The sequence below is a fragment of the Pinus tabuliformis genome, chromosome 2_2 (assembly GCF_031772625.1).
Source record: "Pinus tabuliformis cultivar Carrire ecotype Pingquan chromosome 2_2, CPIR1, whole genome shotgun sequence".
In the NCBI taxonomy this organism is placed as follows: domain Eukaryota; kingdom Viridiplantae; phylum Streptophyta; class Pinopsida; order Pinales; family Pinaceae; genus Pinus; species Pinus tabuliformis.
In genome coordinates this window covers 1,040,788,420-1,040,808,444 of record NC_142300.1, presented here as the reverse complement: position 1 = coordinate 1,040,808,444, position 20,025 = coordinate 1,040,788,420, and the positions used below count along the sequence as shown (strand labels likewise).

The 20,025-nt window shown below is 37.7% G+C and overlaps 1 protein-coding gene across 1 annotated transcript in view; it reads left to right on the top strand.

Moving 5' to 3' along the window:
* Nucleotides 1-2,401: 2,401 nt before the first annotated feature.
* The window catches only part of LOC149196930 (derlin-2.1-like), a 119,399-nt gene continuing 101,775 nt past the window's right edge, over nucleotides 2,402-20,025 (top strand). The window contains exons 1-2 of the mRNA XM_089405684.1: nucleotides 2,402-2,917; nucleotides 3,180-3,279. Coding sequence (XP_089261810.1) covers nucleotides 2,819-2,917; nucleotides 3,180-3,279 — 199 coding nt within the window. The 5' untranslated portion in view covers nucleotides 2,402-2,818. The remainder of the gene's footprint in view (nucleotides 2,918-3,179; nucleotides 3,280-20,025) is intronic.

Sequence of the window (20,025 nt, the reverse complement as noted above, 5' to 3'; positions counted from 1 at the left end):
GACCTTTTGAGATATTGGAAAAAGTGGGAAATTAATTACAAAATCAATTTACCCATATACATGCACATTTATCGAGAGGTGAATGTGGAAAATATCAAACTTTACGAGCCTTCCATGTTGGATCGAGAAGAAGAGCAAATCCTATCTTCTATAGAGGAATTAACACCATATGCTTAAGCAAAGTTGACGGAGGATCAGTTTTTCAAAAGACAACTAGAACTATAAGTCAAGGGCTATAGAACCTTTGGCAGATTAGGTTGAAAGGACAACTTCCAAGCAATGCTAAATGGTATTCAAGGGAGAAAGTAGAAGGAAAAATTTCTCACCTCGTTCAATAAATACTTTAGGGACTTCCCAAAATGGGGAGATATGATCTAGATTGGATTATTATATAATTCATCATCTATCTTAATGCTTTTGGAGTGGAAAAGTTAAAGGAATCAACTTGTAGGAGTAGTTTTATTGGTGGAACCTCATTTGGAGAATTGGTGTCTGGAACTTATAGGGCCAATTCGAGGCCTTAACTGATGTTTTTTTGGGGGGTAAAACTTTCTTGATTAAGTTTAAACCTTGTGATGCCATTCTACATGCAAAGACCTTTTCCAATATGCCATGATCACCCTAATCAAAGATCATATGCAAAAGTTATGCTCGTTGGAAGTTGACCTACCCAGTTTGACCACCATGGCAAGAGTGGATGCCACGTCAACCCCGATTACTCATGGAGCAGGGGCTAGACAGATGAGGACTATGAAGAAGATCCTAGAAGTGTCAAAGTGGTAACTCTAGTTGAGAGTTGAAGGGGTCAGTCTTGACCCCTAGTTGGCTAAGCTATATTATAATTGGGCCACTAGGAGGAAAAGGGTTTCCATTCTATTTGTTTGTATTTTGTTCCATAGTAGAGCAGAGTACTGTAGAAGTGGGAGTAAGAGAGCATAACATAGGAAGTTAGTGTTTCATAGGAGCATATCAAGGTACAAGTCTCGGGTGTCTCCATAGAGAGTGCCTTCTCCTTTGTACTTACATTATTTCCATTCCAAACAAAAGAGAGTAGAGCAATCTCACCTTCCAACTAGGTTTTCCCTTGTAAGTGTTCCCATATCAATAATTCATGCATAAAAAATAAATCAATAGTTGACAAATCTAGAACCTAAAGGAATTTAACCTTTCTAGTATATATTTTAGTTTTTTTTTTTTTTTTTGATTTGTTGTGATGACTATCCAATGGAATATGTGTGACAATTTACAAACCATAAAGACTAAGTGCAATCTTCATAAAAACATGGTAGAAAATTTGAACAAAGATGTATACTTGATGGTTCCAATCAAAGCATGTCAGAGCAAGGGGAAAATAAGGACGAGAACATAGTGATTTAGATGACAAAACCTATGAACATTGCAGATTAGAAACCAAAATGCGATAAGATAGGACTGAACAAAGCTATAAATCACCATATCTTTCTTTAGCATATGTTTATTAAAGAAATCATTATATCATGTGTTTGGATTTACTTTCATAAATACATTTGATTTTTTTTGCCAAAGGACATCAATAAACTCTGTATAATGTTTTGGAACAATATGGACAATATGAATCATGCAAACATTTTGTATGTATAATTAGCATTTCAACCTTGCCACAACTATTTTTGATGATATATTTCACCAATTCTTGTTACAAAAAAAGAATTGGGTATTAATTTAATGTTAGTCTCACATCCTCCCCACCTGTGTTCAAATCCCTGAGGAGACATTTCACCTATTGTGATAAGATTAGAAGGATAAATGCCCCGAGGAGTGAGATTCCTTGTAGGTGCATCTCTAAATGTTTCAACCCTTATAAGTTTTTTTTTAGCGTGATGAATCAATAACAAGCTGAAGTAATTTGAATAAAACCTAAGATCAAATATATTGGTTACTACTGTAACCCTAAAACTTTAACCAAAATTACTTGCCAATAAACCAAATTAAAAGTTAATTGTATTTACAACTTATAGAATGGGGTTATATTGGCAACAAATTATTTTGAACCAAGCTTAATCCATATCACTTTAATAAAATAATAATATGCTATAATGTAATTTATTTGACAAAAAAAACTTATATATAAATATATAAATGTGATGGGGAGGTCACTTAAATCAAATGTCTATTTTACGCTTTCCTCAATTGGGTTCAAATTCTTACTAAGACATACCATAAGACTAAAAAGATAAATACCCCAATAAAATTCCTGCCCATGAGACTTCATCCAAATTACTTTGAAAAATTATGGATTATATTGGGAGGAATGGAACCAGAGGAATATATGTTAATATCTTTCTTATTTTATTTTATTATTTTATTTGCACGGTAACTCTTTAGCCCATCAAAAGTAAACATTTTATTTTCAGTGGTTGACTAATGATAAGAATTAACAATTTAAATTATAAAAATACTCTTAAAATTACTCTGTATTCTGCAGTGGTGGAAGATCACGCACAAATCTCTCTTCCAGCAGAGAATTAGCAAGTCTCGGAGATATTCCTGTAAATGGATGCACATGAATCGAAAAACGGCCGTATAAATTCGTTGTAATGAAACGCACAGGGCTGGGGTGGAGTTTTTGTCCGAAGAATTAATTTGTTCTCATCTCTCTCAGCCACCGCAATCCCTAATAACCGCGGGGATCGATGGTGGAGCTCTATAGGACGAGAATTTGAAGATTTTTGAAAAGCCTGAGCCGGGCTTTGGCGAATTTTGCGTTTAAAGAAGGTATTGGGGATTCATTTCCTATATAAACTTCAAAAATCTTTCAGGATTTGAATGAAACTTTGCAATGGCTCAAGTAGTAGAAGACTGGTACAAGCAAATGCCCGTAATTACTCGTTCCTATCTCACAGTTTCGATCCTTACCACTGTTGGATGCTCCCTTGAGGTACGTCTATCTTATTTCAGTGCATAGCTTTCGTGCATTTTTAAGGTCAAGTAGGGTTTAATCTTTATCTGCTGAAGAATTATTTTCTTGGCCGTAGATTCTTTGACGTTTTTGCAGATCTTTATTTGTTTGTCTGCATTTTATGGCCGATCCGTTGTTTGTCATGAATGCGTTTTGTTTGTGTTTTGATCCAAGAATTTGAAATTATGCATTTAGTGATAAGCCCTTCGATAGGGCCTGACACGATGGCTTTTCGGTGCAGATAATATCGGCTTACGACCTCTATTTGAATCCCACTCTGGTGGTCAAGCAGTACGAATTCTGGCGTTTGATCACAAATTTCTTCTTCTTCGGGAAAATGGGTAATTTCCATAGCACTTTTTGTTTTGTTTTGTTCTTTTTATTCTCTAACCCTAAATGGGTAAGAGAATGCTTCCATTTTCCTGTGAGAGAAAGCAGTATGTGCATACAAGGCCATTTTTTTGATATAAACGGGCTACTAGGGTAGCCATCGCAAACATAACATTAGAATTTACAACAATAAATGCCATAAAATGAATAAAAATTGCCCTAGATCATGCGTATAACAGTAATTACAACTTGGTACATGTATATATAAATTGCTACTTGGTGTACAAAAAATAAAGGCATTAACAGTCCAGAGATGAATGATTTTTGTCGAAGATGAACAATTTTTGTGTTCTGTAGTGCGTGGGCTATTTTTGGCTTTTCTATAGAAGTGCTTCGCCAAACATGTTTTCAGGGGCTGCCCTTTATAGAGTGCTCTTCCTTTGGTGAGTGGTAACTAGCACTAACCCATCTAAATCCAGGTCTGAAATGCATGTCAATCTCATGAAGCTGAAGGTTGCATATCTTCAATTCTAATGTTTTATACGTTGGCTTTTCTGTGAATTGAATCTATGCATCCTTCAGATTTTCAACCTAGTGCATATCAAACTTGTGTTTAGATGGGTCAGTGCCAGTCTCCATATTCAATGCACCCAATGAACTGTCACATACAGACAATGACCAATTGTGCTTTGTAGGTTGTCCATTGCCTATTTGGTCTTTGTGGTGCCCTCTTAAATGCAAGCTTTACTAAATCACAGTATCATACCCCTGGTTGAGAACTTCATTCCATATTAATATGACTCGAACATTACACACAAACACTAATTGTTGACAGATCCCCCATCCCACCTACGTTGTAGAGCACCTTGCTTCTCTAGGTGCAAATATTCCACCAAAATCAGCTGAGATTTGCACTCGGTGGCATTTGGTGAGACTGAACTGTGGTGGATGGGTTAAAACTTAATACTCTGTTGATGGGTATGCCTTTTTCATTTCAAAGGGCATAGGGATGGGTATGTTTTGCATCAGAATTCAGACATATGGTTAGCATTTGTAATTAAAGGAGTGGCTCAGACCCTCACATATCCATTGTTAATGTAGTTGAGCTAATGAGAAAGATGCATACTCTAATTTGGGAGTTGGGAACTTCAACATCTCAATAGTTGTCATCTGGGGTCTGGCTGGTCGCTTAAACATCGGTGCTGATGTTCTCCCCATCAAGGTTCTCAATCCCCCCTTAGTAGATGTTAGCCCCTAGCAGGCTGTCATGGTCACATAAGCTGACTAGATGTAGTGATAGAGGAGGTTCCTAGCCCAAGTGCTAGCAACATTTTTTTCTTAGGTGTTGATTGGGTGACATCATCATCAAGGTATGAGTATTAAAAAATAAAATTTTTATCAATAGCCTAAGAGATAACTTCGTATAATTTTTCTACCAACGTTCAAGTAAGCCATTCCAATGGGCTTACATACTTAAGGTTTTAACTTTTGAATCAATTTTTGTTGTTGTTGTAAACTTGGCAGTGCTTCCTCTATTTATATTAATTTTCCAAAATCAGAGACTTCCATTTGTTCTAGGTGGCTTACCTGCCCGAAGGAAACCAGGTAGCCACCTGTTTGCATTAAAACCTATCGAAAATTTTAAAAGGTTTGCTGCTATCCATCTAGCGACATTGTTTTGTCTGTCTATACTACTGTTCAGATAAAACAAATTAAACAAGTGAATGCATATCATCCAAATTTTATCAGATTTGAACTGGACCGCTGCATCAATCCTCATCCAAGGATATTGCTGGGGCTGGCGCTTTGGCACTGGAGCCAGGCATCTTGCTCCTCTCCATATCTTGTAGTGTCTGCTCAATTCTCCTCTTCATATGTTGTAGTGTTTGCTCAATTCTTCCCAAGGCCAAGTTGTTTCTGTAGGTTTGTATCTGAATTGTTGCTATTTCGGTGAGTAGTTCAGCCTTGACTGGATCCTTTTCCTTGTTTTTCTCTTGTGCCTCTCTTTCTTCACTCGCTGCTTATTCTCGATTCAGGGTCATGGCCCGTGCCACCACATTCTTCATTACCCAATACTGCTGTATGGTTTGCCTCAAGAGGGAGTGACGGCCTTGAGAATTCCCTGGATCAAGAAACATGCTTTCCCACTCCTCCATGGGGATGTCCTGGTTCTTGATACTGTCATTCAGTTCTCTCTCCCAACCAGCAATTTGGGCTTTGATGTTCGGCGGGTTCCCTGCCATATATGCGTCAATAAGAGTTTTCATGTGTTCACTGCCTGACTTCCTCCCTCTTTTCCTGTTCGAACCGCTTGTTCCTTCTTCCTTCTTGTTATCTCTCTTGCCTCTCCTGGGTGCCATGTTACTCCCTGCCTGCCTGTAACTGTCTTCTTCTTGTTGTTCTCTGTCTTCCTCACTGTGCTGTTCGTGGTGTGAGGTGAGACCTATCACATAGCCATTGCATTTATCAGAATTATAATAGTAAAACAAAACAATTTCCCATTTACCCATTTCCTTTTTGTTATCCCTTCCGTTTCCAGGGTTTGTTTCCTTCGGGATTTCTGTCGAAATGTCGCCAGTCCTCTCCTTGTTATGGGTTCGTTCCTTTCTTGGATCTCTTACTGTTTTCCCTCCACGGCAACAGTTGGCACACAACCTGTCTGTTCTGGGCATCCTCATGGGTTCTTCCCTAGATAAGGTCGGTTTTTTGTTCCTCCCTTCCCAGGGTCTCTCTGGTTTGTCTACGTCTTCCCTCAGGGTGCTGGCTCTAAATACCTCCCCTAGAGGTTTCTTGTTTCCCTGGTTCTCAATTTTCCCTGATTTTTTTCTTCCCCGAGGTGCTTCCTTGTTACCTTCTGGATCCCTCCCATCGTTTCCTACAGGGGTGGCTATAGTCATGCTCTGTCTGAGTTTAATTCGAGCTTTTGCCATGGTATAGTCCTCTCCCATCCTGGGTTCTAGTCTCTCCCACCTTAGCTCCCTACCCCGAGTTTTCACAAGCACTTCTATTTTGTCTAAACCAGGGTCACAGGAGGGTCTGGGTTCCTCCTTGACAGACTCATTCTTTTTCCATATCAGATTTCCTATATTCCTACTGAAATTAATCCTAAGCCTTACGAGGTTGGGGAACAGAGGAACTACATACCAACTTGCAGGTCTGATGTCGCTTTCGTCCGCAGGCTGGATCGTCGCTCTTCGGCCACCTTTCCTCTCTCTAGCTCGTCTCCGTTGTCTGCATGCGTTTAACTATGCCCTGATTTCCTTTAAGTTTTATGCCCCTCTCCCTCCTGTCCCTTACCTTTACTGCCACCTGTCTGGCATTATTACCTGTGTTGATCCCTACGCCGTCACCTCGGAATGCTGCCCCCGGTCTTGGTTGCCACCTCCTCTCATTAATCCTCACTTGCTCCTGGTTGCTCTTGCCGTGTACGTGTTGTCCTTGTCCTGCCACTTGCTGACATCCTTCTGCCCGCCCCCCTGCTTACTGCCCTGCCCTTTTCGCTATCATGCTCATCCGTCACTGCCCTCATTCCAACAGGGGTTGTACCTTCTCTGCTCTGCTCTGCCACTTGCCTTCTTACCTGTCTGCTTACTTCATTTCCCTCGTCTGACCGTTCCCCCACTTGTCCTCTTCCTCTCCCTTCCTGGTCACATCTCCCTGGTCCCTCTGGATTTCTTGTGTTGCCCCCCGATAGGGGGAACTTTTGAATCAATTTGATTAAATGTCATGGTAATGAAATTTTAATGAAATATGACAATTTTTGTGTCAATGGCCATAATGGTCGATAGTTGTTGCATTGATTCATATTTAATACTCATTGCCATGTGGTATGCTTATATCACTGTACTGTTCATAACCATTTTCAAATAGTGAATTCATAGGAAATATAGGTATTTTTCACACCAATTTGTTTTGGTACTATCTCTCATGCAACAAATTGCTTTAGTTCAATACATATGTCATGTTACTTGTTCGAACCTTTGCCAAGTTCGTGCAATTATGGACAATTTTCATTTAAATAATAGAGAATTGATTTTTGTGTTGATTCATATTTAATCTCTTTTACACTGGAATTGCTCTCGAGGGTAGGAAACCCATTCCAATGGTTCCCGCGCTCCTGGGAGCTTTGGAACTGTATGGGAACGTTACCTTTTTAGTGGGAGTTGCAATGGGAGCTGGGGAAAGTTCCGGGAGCTTCAAAGACTTTTTTTTTGGAATTTCAACGTTCCCTCGGTGTTGGGGAATACAAAACCTATAGAGAAATATGCTGAACTGCCCACAAAACATGAGCCTATGTTGAAACCTTCACAGGAAGAAAGGCCAAAGACATCCTTAACACCGATATCCTTAATTGAGAAACTAGAGCAATCCCTTGATGGGTTAAGGAAGAGTGTGGCACCTTGACGTAAGGGCGATATTTGGGATGTCATGTTGATGAGTATTTTTTTTTGCTGTTTATGTATATATATCGTAGAAGATTGTGTGTGCATATTGTATGTGGCAGTCAATGCTTAAACATTAGAGTTGTTTTCTCTAGTAAGAATAACTAGAGAAACATGTCAGAGAACTGATAAAGAACTTGACATTTTATATATATAAAATGAAGAGACTCAGGGAGAGAGACACCCAGGTAATATTTTTTTATTATTATTTTTTTTTTTTCACATGTGTTTCACGGGTATCCATGGTTAATGGGCAGCCGCTACGTCCACGGTAAGAACTGGGTAGCTCATACCCCGAAGGGGAGCACACCCCTCGGCCTATGCTGACCTGACCCCAAGAGCTTTTGGGAATTGACCCTGTGACCTCCCGATTGGCGAGGCACTGATTTGACCGATTGAGCTAACTCTTGGGGCTGACACCCAGGTAATATATTTATATATAAGAGAGATTATATATTTAAATTGATTTTAATATTTGAATATTTTGAATCAATATTAATTTTGATTTACGTATAAATTATATAATTAAAAAAATATTTTTAATTTATATATATATATATATATTTTATTTATTTATTTATTTATTTTTTATTATATAATATTACCGCTCTCGATTAGCAGTTTCCTGTAAACTTTGGGGAAACCTCTAGTCGTTCCGGACACCCTTACCGAAGTTCCCAACATTCCTACATTCCAGAAACTCATGCAACATAGTATTTAATGCATGCTTTTGTGTAAGTTGTTGCTTGTATGTTTACAAATCTCAACCAACCCTTCAAAGCTCGAGATATACATACAAAAGATGGGTTAATTTTATTGCAATTAGTGTATGCCATCATCATATATCGATTATTGTTAGGGAAGGGTCTTTATTCAACCATGAAAAAACTAGTGATATGCATGAGAAATGTGTGCATTTCCTTTTCAATACATGTAAACAGAGAGATGAATAAATTATCAATACATTTAAGCCATTGGTAAACGACATGCAAATGTTGTTGACACGCTTTTAGTCATTATCATAAGAAAGATGGCTTATTTTTGATATTGGAAAATTACAGTTTCAATAGTTACATAGATGTGTAATTCTTATATTGAGAACAAACAGTAGCACAGTGCTTCGAGTGTAGCTTTTCCCTAGCGCTCATGATTGCGACTTCCTTTTTGTTGGATGCATTTTGTGAATTCTATGGGAAGGAATTGACCCTCCCTCTCCATCGCCTCAATGCCATCATAGATACATCTGGAAGGCTTTCTCCATGCTTAAGGCAATGATGGTTCCGTTTAGAGTGCGACCTTCATCTCGCTATTTGCAATGGAATCCCTTTGGCCAACCTTGCTATCTCAAGATATATTTGGTAGGGTTTCTCCATCCCTGAGGAAAATAGGGTTCCATTCAGAGTGCGACCTTCTCCAAGCTATTTGTAGGTCAACTCCTTTGGCTAACCCTACTTTCTCAGGAAGGCTTGGAATCTTCAATTACAAAAGGGGGTGCCCCCTCTTTAGATGAGTCTGTGTGGTTGCCTGATGTCACAAGCTAGTCTCTCATAATGGGATGATATTGTGCTCGTTTAGAGACGTTGCAACAAGCACTATCTAGGCTCTCTTGGTGCGACGATTTTTTTTATGGAAAAAGTCTTGTTATCACCTAGGATGCACATCTAGATTGATGTGGGAAAAGTCCCTAATCCCACTAGGTGTGGCCTTAAAGGCGAAATGCTCAGAGAAGGGGCTGTCATGTGATCCTAACTCTCTCCGTTTAGACTCTCTCCTAGCTAAGTCAAGGAGGGTGGTCCCTAAGGAATATTCTAAGAGGAAAACTTGTTAGAGATAACAAGTTCTAGGAGATGGTTAGTAAGGAAATAACCATTCAATATAACTTGAAAATGAAATTAGAGATTGATTAGAAAGTATAAATGTTTATAAGCATATAAACGTTACAATATGGATTCAATTATTTCAACAAGATATCCCGCCAGACAAATGTGAGAGACCAATCCCTTTAAATATAACTTGCAAGAAATATATGCTCAAGAAGAAATTGTAATACTTGCAATGAAATATGATTTTCAAGATACAAGAATGGGAAGCTGCAAGACAAGCAATAGTGAATCAAAATCACTAGAGATTAGATACAATTTTAAGATATGAGCAAAAGATGGAAATAAAACTTGCAAAAACAAATAGACCTTGCACTTTGAAGAAATATATGCTCAAATATGATAAAATGATATCAAAGGACCATGAGAATGAAATTCACAAGTACAAGAGCAATAGAATAAACTATTTTCAAGTAAATGAAATGCTCACAACTCAAAGCTATATGATGACCAATTGCAAGATAACACCAAGATGTAAGTGAGTGTGTGAAACTTAGTGTTCTTGGTAAGTTTTAATTAAATGCCTAATCTAAGGTTTGACTTCCCCTCAATTCCTTCAACTTGGTAAGGACTAAGGTTGTTGCAAGAAGGCTAGGATGAGGAGGCAAATGTCTCATTAATGATACTCGCCTAGGACTTCAATGCAACCCACATGCCTGTTCCCATAGGGGCTCGGCCACAAGAGAACTGCGAGGTCACATGTTTTAAACCTGTGCTCCAAACTCAAATTTAGGGAGATTGAATGATAGCGAGGAAAGTGTGTCCTAGATGTCTATCAACCAAGCTTATTCTTGGAGGTTAATTTTAGAGATATCTAAAATGCAAATTAATTGCTAAATTATCACAAGTGTTCCAAGTGAGATTTGATAATTAAAACCAAAATGCTTCAAAAGTGAAATATCTTAAGGTTTATCAATAACAAATACCATTCCACTTATATAAACAAATTATTTGATTAGTAAAGAGTGCTTTTAGTGTGTTAAATGATCAATGAAGCAAATTCAATTTACTTAATGAAGCAAATGACAAATAGATCAACAAGCTAAAAACTACTTCAATGAAAATGCAAATTAGATCAAGTGAATGCTGAGTGATTGAAACTACTTGCAAAATGAGAGTTAGAGACTAGATCTAGAAATTAGAAGATTCACTAAGAAAGAAAATGAACTAATCTAGCAATGTAAGTTAGTCACCACCATTAAAGAGATCCTCCTTCTAAATGAGGAGGTGTGGGATACCAAGGGGAAAATCCCCAAGCTCCCTCCAAGAAAAATCTTCTTTTATTATTATTACAAGAGAAACCCTCTTAGATAAGAAGAGAGGGTTTTAGATCATTGAGGAGGGTTTACAAAAATAGAGATTTGAAAAGCCAATACTCCTCCTTAAGGTACAAGAAAATTAGGAAACATTATTTACAAAATTATGATGAAATTTACAAGTGGAAATTCCTCTAATAGAATTTGATAATCTTCAAAGAAAAAATTGTTTTCTCTTCAAAATATTTTGCTTAGGCTTTGACGTCCAAGAGAATTAGAATTTTGCACAAGAGAGAGAGGGACTCTCCTTTTTTTGCTTGCGACTAGGAGAAAAGGGCTAAAAATTAAAAATTTTAATTTTTTTCCAAGCTTGAAAATTGAGATCCCTTCAAAACGATTCCAAAACCCTAGCTGTATAACTGATTTGCATAAGGGAGAGAGCTGAAAGAGATGGTTTGATCCACGAACTAGGGTAGGTTTAGGTTCCAAACATTATTTGTTCTCTTGAATCTTCAAGCGTTCACATATAAAGAAAAAATTAGGCAAAATTTCCCAGCAAAGAACTTAATCCTCGTTTAGATTTGTACAAATATAGACAAGAGATCCAAATACATACAAGAGGAAAGTGATTTATGTACTAAACAGGGTAGAATATATACAGAATTTATAGATTTGTTAGCCCAAAAAGTGTGAGGACACCTCAACTCTTGGGAAACAAAAATATAGCTCTAAATTAGCTAGATTTGACAAATAAAGCTCATGAAATAAATGGATCTGAAGAATTTTGAAGATAATATGCTCAAGCTATGGCAAGGAAACTCCCTTTAAAATGAAAATTGTTTGATAAGCCTTTGAGGAGACTCAATATGGGTTCTTTAATCTTTATCCTTGAGAGTTGGCTGGTTAACCAAAACTTCCCCAAACGCTCAAGATCTGATTCAGAAAAAAAAAGATCTCTACACACTTCGAAATATATTGTTAGATCCACAAGGGATTAGATAACACAATGAAAAAGAAGACGAGGGGTACAATTGAAAACCCACTAGTGCTTCTAGAGCTAGAATCTTTCTCTAATACAAATATCAATGCAAGATAAATCTACACCAATAGATCCAAATCATGGCAAATGGAAATAACAATTTAATTAGCACCAGTAGAATATTAAGCATAACGAATCAAAAAAATATTACAATAAAGAGTAGAAGAATAACGCCATAAACCATGTAACCCCAAAGTCTTCTTTATTGGATCCAAAATTATTTGAGTACAAACTTCAGCAGAGCTTCACTATCCAGTTTTTTGATCTTTCCAATCATGTTACAATGAGGAGCTTAGAGCTCAATTTATAGAAAAAACGAGAAAGATATCCTCCTCCAAGTGGAAATGTCTAGATCCCTCCAAAAAACGACTAGTCTTCCATCAAGAAAATCAAACCCTTGATACCTCTGCGTAAATCTCCATGAGAGGGAGACATTTTGTCTGGAGGAGTGGTTAGTTTGAGAATTTTTTTGATCTCAGAGTGTTTTGGACCACTTCAAATATTTTCCATCTTTTTTCCTCGTAAAATTATCATTCAATTTAACCATCTTAGACCATCTCCTTTAAACAATTCGATTTGTTGGGAAAATAACTTTACTTCTAAACCATTGAATTTTTCTGGGTACTTCTTTTGCTTGATTTATGGAGAGATTCTTTCACTTTTTGACTTGACTCTCTTCTTGGGAAGGTTCACTTCATTTTTATTTCATTTTCCACTTCATTTTTGAGAGGTAAATACATATTTTTCCACCCTCAAAGTGTGTCTAAATAGAAAGTTGAGGTGTAGAGGTCTAATTTGGAGTACCCATACCACCTACAACTTCTATAGAGAACACTTGTTAGATTTACATAAAAATTACATAGAAAAAATCTTGTCTGGTGGGGAATTTTGACAATTAAAAAATTACTCATAGACTTAAGCAAATTCTGCAAAACTTCAGAGATGATTTAGTATAATATACATTAATTTTAGACACTAGGACTTACCTAAAACTCTACCATCAAGCCACACTCTAGCATTGGGTTATAACTGGGAGAAAAACTCAATAGATTATAAGTGTTGAAAGACACAAATAATGGGTTGATGCAGGAGCATTCAGAGCAAGAAAAATCATTGTATTTTAGTAGACATAGGGGTATTGTGTTTTCAAGGAAGTTGGTTTCTTAAGTGTGAATTAAATGTAATTATTAATGTTTTGAATGATTTTAATGGGAGAAGCTAGAATAGGGATTTAATTGAATATGGTGAGGCATATTTGTAAATGTTCTTGAATGTAGGAGAACATGAGAGAATTAGGATAGTTGAGAGATTGAGGGATTTGAGAATTAATTGTAAAACTTAGATTTGGAGTCAGTTCATGAATTTATGGATTAGAGAGGAGTTTTAGGAATGAGGAAGAGATTTAGGAATTTTGTTAAGGAATTTATGGATCTAAAACAGAAATTGGTTTTAGAATCACTTTGTAGTTTGTATAAATGTAAGCCAAAAAGGCATGATCAGGAGTTAGAAAGTTAGAGGCTAGATAGATAGGTGAGATAGGTTTGATTGTAAGCCTACGGGCAGAGTGTAAACAGAGGCCACTGATATTAGAACATCAGGCCAGAGAGACAGAGATCTCATTCTGTAATCATTGTTTATATTTATTAATATAATCAACTCAATTTTGAGTTCGAATGTGTGTTTCAAGTGTTGAATTATAGTGAATCGGAATTCTGTAATAGATGTGTGCAGGCAGAATTCGGCGAAACACAGAGAAGAGGAGAGCGAGACAGAGGATCACGATGGATCATTGAATCCATTAGAAGACAAGGTAGAGCTCTGTAAAGATAGAGATCAAAGGAGAGTGCAGAGTTTAAGCTCAGAAGAGAGAGTGCGCAGCGGAATAGTGAAGACCCAGAACCTTTTGAAGAAACCCGAGAACCACAGCAAACACTGAAAAACAACGTAAAATCTAAGTAAAAAGGAAGAGCGGAGAAGTGAAGTATCGGCGCATAGTAACCGTTGGATCTGGATGATCAACGGTTAGGATTAAATTGCATCAGCGGAATCCTTTTGGAGTTATCGGAATCAGCCTTGGACAAGAGCGATGAGCGACTGTCGATTGATCGTGGATCGTTGGATCAGGACTAGATCAACAGTCGCGATCTAATCGCAAATCGGAGATTGCAAGGGCAAGCGACAACGGACCATAGTAATGCGATGTGCGATGGGCCGATACACCGATAGCGATAAAGCGTGATCGGCGATCGGAAGTATCGGCGATCGGGGTATCAGGATCGGAGGAGAATGCGACATGCAAAGTAAGCGGACCCGATGGAGTTATATGGGCGCAGTTAATAGATTTTGAAATCCGATATTGCGTTATCGCATATCGGATGCGATAGAGGCCTTTGTTAACGAAACCCGTGGAGGAGCGATTAGCGATTGCGATAAAGGGAGCATCGATATCTGTGCAGAGGCCGTCTAAAGGCGGAAAATGTATGTTTTGTGGGTATTTCCTTTGTAAATGGTTTATAAAGGATTAAGCGCGGATATATGAGGTTTTATATATAAGTCCAATGTTATCAAAGGATGGAAGGTTTTATGTGTTAAAATATATGTAACCAATGTTAAAGAGGGGAAGGTTATATATATGCGGTTAAAGGGTTAGCGAAGGTTTAATAAGGGTTAATGAAGGGTGAATGAGTCCTGATAGGATGGATTATAATGAAAGGTTAAATAAAGTCATATGTGAAGGCTTGAGGGGTGATTAAGACCCGATAAGTGTATATGGACTAGGGGTTAGCCTATGTTGGGCATTAGTAAATCATTCTGCATAGGAATTGATTAATGGGGCCTTAACCTTAATATTGAAGATTTAACTCGGCAGAGAGTTAAAATTCCTGGGATAGACAGGCTATGTGCATAATCCATGCAAACTGTGGGTATACGCGGGTTTTCCTACTTCAAAGTGGTATCAGAGTATAATTATAATTGAAACATTTGGTACTAAGGCAGTGCAAAGAAATTCCGTGTGAACATTTCTTTGAAAAGGTTTAGAACAGAGTTATATTTTGAAGGTGTGTATACAGGCGAATGGTGATGAAAGAAGGCAAGGACGATCAGATTTTAATCTGATAAAAAGTAAGCACACAGGGGTAAGGTATGGCAGAATATTGGGAGAACATGCAGATGCAAGAGACAGAGACAATCCATTCGAAGTGCAGGTGAGCGGTGGAACAAGATCACACAGAGATCTTGAAGGTAAGATGGCATGCTTTGTTTTGATTTGATTTGAAGATTGGGGAATATGTGGTTTTTATATTGTTGCACGGGTAGCAGCGTAAGGAAAACACCGTGATGTTATTCCTTGAGGAAAGTGAAGATTCACTCAAATGTGAACCTGAAGAATCCAACTGAAATTTGGACAAAGAGGATAAGAGTATTTTCAAAAGGAAACTGAGAAACAAGCTTTTGAAAGCTTGGGAATGATCTTTGGCTTGAGTAAAATTGATATGCAGGTGACAGCATAAGGAAGTGAGAAGATTGCAACAACCTAGAGCGAGGAGTGCTCAATTGGTTCCAAAGGAAAGAACCAGAGAGATGCTAAAAGACTGAGCCCAAAGGAGAGAAGCTTAATGAGGCATATGTAGCAAGGAGAAGACTTGTTACTGTAGAGGTATTGTTGCAACTCACAAAGGTAATTCCACAAAGGACGTGGGTAGAATTGCCAAGGTAATGAAGGACGCTGGTAAGACTTTCTAAGTGAAAGAAGAAGTGGTCAGAACCAAGTATTTCATGGTGATTGAAATACAAGAGGACATTTGTGTTCTTAGAAGGAGCAGAGAAGAGTGCTCAAGGGAGGTTCTAGAGACAGAGAACCAATTGCTTGCCAAAAGATCGAGTACAGAGGAAAGCTTGGTGAGGTAAGTGGCAACAGGGATGACTTGCTGTTGTAGAGGCTTTAATGCAGCTCATAGTGAATGAGTGAGGAACTCATAGAGATGGAGAAGAAGATGGCTACTGATAGTCATAGCAGAGGTTCTGAGGAAGACCACAACAGAAGAAAGATGAAGAAGGAGGATGCCAAGGCAAATGGCAAAAGAATGAGTCAAAAGGAAATTGACAAAGAGATTGCAGAGATGAAAGAACAATTCGATGTATTGATGAGGACACTAGAGGAAAGTTAGAGACAAGGTTGGGTATTAAGGAAGAAGCCAGTGAAGTGGCATAAATTACAGAGAAGGCTACAAAAGATGAGTAGTTAGTAGGGGAATATGCAATTAGCAGAAGAGCTGATGAAGCTTGAACAGGTACTGGGTGTTCAATTGAGATCTGAAGAAATTAGAGACGCTGAGATGGAAGTGTCCATTTGTGAACCAGAGCAGGGTGACGTTCTGGGTGAAGAAGAAGGAATTATTGATGATTTTCCAAATTGTTGGACAAATGTAGACCAACAGGAAAATGTAAAACCTTGTATTGTTAAATCTAATAACTTTGATGTGATTACAGGTTTTGCAGAGGATGAGCAATCTTTTGAAGCTGTCAAAAGTATGGAAGAGTATCTTTCAGAAGATAAAAACTTTGAAGTAAAGAATGATGGAGAATGTCTCTTAAATGAGAAAAGCAGTGAAGTATTGCAACAAAAAGAATTTGATAATGCATTGATATTTGAAACTGTGACAATACAGGAACAATTTCTTGTGAAAGAAGGAGATGAAATTTAGTTTGAAGAGCTGATATGTGAAGCAACAGTTGAGACTGTTGAACCTTGTAATTTTCAGATTGATAATTTGTGTATAAATGCAAGAATCATAAGTAATGATGAAGTACTTATGAAGTGTCACAGAGAACTTGAATTGCTGGAGTATTTGCTGGGAAATTCAGAGTATGACAATGTGATTGTAGAGGAAGAAGTTCATTTCAGTGAACAAAGACAAGAAGACATCATTAGAGCAGATGGTGTGGAGGAAAGACTAACTGATAGTCTTGGAAATACTTTAGAGAATTCTTTAAAGAGGTTGAATTAGCATACTGATGTGCTGATAGAGAAGAAAAAAACAAAGCAGCATACTGATGTGTTGCCAAAAGAAGAAGAGGCACTGAGGCCTTATGATTTTTATTTTAACAATTGTTTTATGAGTGCAGGTTTAGTTGCAGATGCTGGAGAAAATTTGGCACAGATAAGCAACCAAATGGAAGAAGAAGATTCTATGGAAGAATTCAATCCATGGAACAGAGATGTTCAATTGCTGGAAAGAATGCTGGAAATTCAGGATTCAGTGCAGGCAGAGATAATCATGAAAGAGGGTAAGGATGAAAGGGATGCCATTGTAATAAGAATAAGTGAAGAACAAGTAGGAGAAGGTGATAGCATTAGACAACTTCAAGGAGAAGAACAATAGTTTGAAGAGTTAGTGGACAACAACAACAACCTGAAACAAAGAGAAAGAGGCAGAATTAAGTGGCAGAGTATGGACTAGTCCAAGGATGTGTTGGAAATGGAGATTGAAGAATTATGGCAATTAATGATGAAACATGCCGTAGGGAGGAAAATGATAGCAACAGGTAGCATGATCAATCAGAATTTGAACCTGATTGACAAGGAGAAGAAGATGAAACAGAAAATAGTAGACATACAACAACAACAAAGGTGCAGAGCTTTTAGGCAGTTACAAACTAAAGTTTGGGACCCTAGAGGTTTTCTAACAACATATGAAGACATGGTCAGGAGATCATGAAAATTTTCTACTTTGGGAGTCTGATGCAGGAGCATTCAACCCAAGAAAAGTCATTGTATTTTAGTAGACATAGGGGTATTGTGTTTTCAAGGGAGTTGGTTTCCTAAGTGTGAATTAAATGTAATTATTAATGTTTTGAGTGATTTTAATGAGAGAAGCTAGAATAGGGATTTAATTGAATATGGTGAGGCATATTTGTTAATGTTCTCAAATGTAGGAGAACATGAGAGAATTAGGATAGTTGAGAGATTGAGGGATTTGAGAATTAATTGTAAAACTTAGATTAGGAGTCGGTTCATGAATTTATGGATTAGAGAGGAGTTTTAGGAATGAGGAAGAGATTTAGGAATTTTGTTAAGGAATCTATGGATCTAAAATAGAAATTGGTTTTAGAATCACTTTGTATAAATGTAAGCCAAAAAGGCATGATCAGGTGTTTTCCATGCAAACTGTGGGTATACGCGGGTTTTCCTGCGTCATGGGTTGAGGAAAAAAAACTCCCTAGAGTGAACTCACTTGTTAGTAAAGTCCTCAGCTACCTAGGCCTTTTACATGACTCTTTTTCATCATACTAGAATCATTTTTACATAATCCTTGCAACATTGCAGAATCTGGAATACAAAACTAATGAATTTTGGAATTCGGGTATTCTGACACGGTCAGATGATGATGTAATGCTTCTGAATGTGTTTTGCCCACGGAACCTTTGACAAGTGTTCAAGTGCAACTTGAGTGGTTAATAGGTTCTTTCAACTCCAATTGTCAAGGAACTCAATCTATTGGTTATTAACTTGGAGGAGCGCATTTTAGCTTTGATGGGTTGATTTATCACTTCGATGGTCTTAGATTTCAAAATTGTGGAAATCTCTCACGCTTTTCGACAGTGATATCCATCCTTCCATAAAGGCTTCTTTATTGTTAAATGTTTAGAATATGAAGATCGTGAAAAGGTTTTGAACCACAACCATTGGTTTTGAGGGAGCATTGGCCTATTTATGTGGCCTCGGAACTGATCCTTTGACCCTTGCACAAAGGGTTTACCTTCTCTTCTAGTTTATGTGAGGATTTTATTTCTTCCTCTTCGTTTCTAGAAATTAAAATGTTAAAATGTGCAACTAGGGCCAAATTCCACTTTGGACAACTCATTTGATGAAGATAATTATTGCATTGAATTCCTCTTTTTGAGAGGACCAAAATTGACCTAAGGTTCACTGAAATCAGACAAGGAGAAATATGTTTTTGAAGTGAAGCCCACACGTGCAAATTGTCAAGGTCAACCACACCATCATGTAGGCTCATGAAGCCCAAGAGACATGTCTTTTGACCCACATTGACTCATATAAATAAGAGTGACCTCAAACCTCATTTGGCATCATCACAACTCATCATAACTTCTCTCTCCCCATTTGATTGGGTTGTACAAGTTGTAGGCAACTGTCTTTCTCTCACACGTGCAGGTTTTAGGAGGCTCCTTTGACTATGTTGACTTTTTTTAGTTGAAGTTTGACCAATGTTGATCGAGGCTCCTTTGACTTGTTTTGAGTGCGATTTTTGGAGGAATAATTTTGTTTGTGCAAGCCTCATTGATTGACACAAAAACCGAGGATTTCTAGGCACTTTGCCCTGCATTGACTGCAAGCTTGACCTCAGGTTGACCAAGTTTGATTGCTGATTTTTTTATTGTTTTGGGCTGACTTTGACCAGCAAGAGAAGTGGAGTTCCTCTCTCCTTTGACTGTGCTGTTTTGGAAGAGTTGATCAAACTTTGATTGCTGTTGACTTTCTGGTTAGGGCAAAATTTGACTGCTATTGACTGAGAGCGGAATTGCTAATTTGACAGGGCTATTTTGGATAGTGGCATTGGATCATCAATTTGCAATTCGATTTTGACTTTGACTTTGTACTATTGTACTCTCTCTTTGCTGAACATTTGATATTTATAATAAGAAGAATTGATCAAGGGTTTTCCCCATCTTGGGGTTTTTTCCCTGGCTTGAGCCAAATTCTAGTGTTCTCTTGTCTTGGCTTGTCTTCTGCGTTTATTGTTTATGTTCTATCTACAGTTACTGTCAATGTGATTAATGGTTAATGTGATTGCTATTGAAAAATAAGTGGAAATTATCATTGGGCTAATAAAATGACATTGAAGTAATTGTTGCAAGCATAGAACATACCATTATTATCTAAAATTAACATGGTATTAGAGCCTAGGTGAGGACAAGCCCAAGCAAGAGAGAGAAAATCAATCACTAAGATATCTATTGGACAAAGAATATTGGACAAGTCTCCATGGCCTCTACATCTTACTTCAAGACTGAGGATAAGCTTAATGACAAATCTGACTATCATGCATGGAAGATGACTTTGGACTTGACTTTGGAAGAGCATGAAGTATTGGACTATGTGCAAGGAAAAGTGGTG